Source organism: Cariama cristata, unplaced genomic scaffold, assembly GCF_000690535.1.
Source record: "Cariama cristata isolate BGI_N322 unplaced genomic scaffold, ASM69053v1 scaffold11952, whole genome shotgun sequence".
Taxonomy (NCBI): domain Eukaryota; kingdom Metazoa; phylum Chordata; class Aves; order Cariamiformes; family Cariamidae; genus Cariama; species Cariama cristata.
In genome coordinates, this window is record NW_009605530.1 from 2,458 (window position 1) to 4,944 (window position 2,487).

Sequence of the window (2,487 nt, forward strand, 5' to 3'; positions counted from 1 at the left end):
CAACATGAGATGCTGAATTTCTTACATCATTTAAAATGTTTCAAGCCTGTTGGACAAAAAGACAAGATTAAATTAAAACAACCATCATATACGCACATAACTGCAGATGTTTGCAGCATGAGAAAATAGTTAATTTGCCTGAATGATGATCATCTGACCCTTTGAAAGTGTAAAACAGTAATTAATTAACCTAGTATTTTTGAAGTAAGGTTCAAATGTAAACTCAAATGAATGTAAACCAAATAATATCTATTACTTTATGTCTAGGAATCAAATGCTGGAATTCCAGGCTGCATCTATTCTACTGAAGTTGGTTGGCATAGCCATAGCTGCTTTGCTTGAGTAAATGAGACATACCATTTCCTATGAGCTTAGTCATGGCAGCTGTCTTTGCTTTTTGCCACGTCAGTTTTATTCTGAAAGGTAGTGTAAACTACTCTCTCAGGAATCATGGTTGTTGGAGTTCAAATAGAAGAAACATCGCTGCCAGTCATAGTTTTGCAGAGCTATAACGAATTGCAAGTGGAGATTAGAAATGTCTCTTACCTTTGACAACTTGAGTTAGATTCCTGATCACCCTAACGTTACTATTATACCAAAACATTGTTTTATTATGTGTGATAAAACCTCAACTAATCTGTGTTGAAAATAGGAACATCTTTGAAAAGTTGCTGAATTTTCTAAGTTTCATGAGAGTGGGATGTCACCATAGCCTTTCAAAAATTTACTGAAAATACTAACTGTAATATAAAAGGAGCATGAAATTGGATGTCAGTATTTGTCATCTTACATAGCAGCTGCTCAGAAAGAGCCTCCCTGGCTGTCAAAACCAGTAGAGAGATTGATACTGATAGAGATGTGTAATCCTTGTGCATTAATCTGGAAAAAAGTTTACTTGCCATTAAACTGGAGTAAAACTCTGACATAACGTTAGATTACATACCAAAAGGATGGTACTTACTTAAAATGCAGTTGTTTTTGGAAGGAGAACAACAGAAAACTTATAAATAGCTGGTCTGATAACATCTGCTACCAACTTAGTAGTTTCTTTTTGGGGGGAGAGGAAATCTGGATTATTTGGGGGGACTTATTGCTGTATCCTTTTTTTAACAGGCTTTTCTTTTTCTCTAAAATGTTTTTTCCAATTGCTAAATGAAAAATAAAAAACTACAATAAAAACAGCAAGGCAAAATGGTAAACAGAGGACAGGTAAACATTAAAAATGATTACATAGTTTAATCGGCTACTAAACAAGCTGTAAAATTGGATTAGAGAAAATGTCTTGCTACAGTAACTGTTGATGTTGCTTGTAAAAAATACTGAGTTTCTGTGGCATTTAAATTGTCAGAAACCATGTTTTTTTTCAATAGCCTCCAAATTGCCTGATGATAATCATCATCCTTATTTGTCTACTTGTCTCCAAAAGTTGCTGTCTTATTGTAATCTAATATTGTAATATTGAATATCTTGATGTACTTTGGCCTGCAAAATACTATGGAAGAGTTTAGAAGTCAATGTTTAACTCACTTTATCTCACCAAAATGTGTTTAACAGATATGTAAACTGACTCAGGCAAAAACTTTCTCTTTTTGTTCACAGAATCTGTCAGTGGATGTATCTTTTAGCAGTTTGTTCCATTCTGTGGTTTTGGAATATGGGATTTTTTTCTTTCATTTACTAAGGCATCAATAATTTTTCCATTTATACAGAAGTTTCCATCTGAACAGGAAAAAGTCGTTTTACTGTTTAATTGCAGTTGAACTTCATAGTATTCAAATACTGCTTATATAGAATGTTTATATATTATTTATAGAAATAGAGGTATTTAAGTGAGTTTTAACTAAAAAAATGTAATAAATCTGACCTTTTCTAAAATCTTCTAATGATAGGTACTGTAAGGTATCAGTTGTCTGTTATCAATGGAGGAGTTAGTATGTGTCCACAATTCTAGGCTGCACTATGCTGTTCATGAAGTGTATCATTTACTTGCCATAAAGATCATTATTAATGCTGCTTTTTTTTCCTCTCCTCTATTATTTCAGGAAGTGTATTTCAAGAATCTTTCAAAACAGAAACAAAAGGAAGTCATGGAGAAGAATGGAAACAACCACAAACTTCGTGTTTGTGTTGCTACTTGCAACCGTGCTGATTATTCAAAATTAGCTCCCATTATGTTTGGTATTAAGGCAGAACCACAGTTCTTTGAGCTTGATGTCGTAGTACTTGGTTCCCACCTGATTGATGATTATGGGTAAGGTGAATTTTTGTATCTCTGCCAATCTGTGTCTGGGGTGTTAGTAATAGCATCACGAATGTTAGGTAACAAAATCCTTGTCATCGTGAACATACATAACAAAATTTTAAATGTATTTTTTCTGATTATATTTCATTTTGCAGCTGCTTCTGAGATTGGTTAAAAAAAAAAAACAGAAATAGGCAATCTTGGAATTTTAGAAAGTTTTGTGTAAATGCGGTAATTGAGATCTT

At 33.1% G+C, this 2,487-nt stretch overlaps 1 protein-coding gene across 2 annotated transcripts in view; it reads left to right on the forward strand.

The window, feature by feature from the left end:
- Positions 1-2,046: 2,046 nt before the first annotated feature.
- The window catches only part of GNE (glucosamine (UDP-N-acetyl)-2-epimerase/N-acetylmannosamine kinase), an 18,497-nt gene continuing 18,056 nt past the window's right edge, over positions 2,047-2,487 (forward strand). For both annotated transcript variants that reach the window (XM_009695990.1, XM_009695991.1), the window contains exon 1: positions 2,047-2,251. In XM_009695990.1, coding sequence (XP_009694292.1) covers positions 2,088-2,251 — 164 coding nt within the window. In that variant the 5' untranslated portion in view covers positions 2,047-2,087. The remainder of the gene's footprint in view (positions 2,252-2,487) is intronic.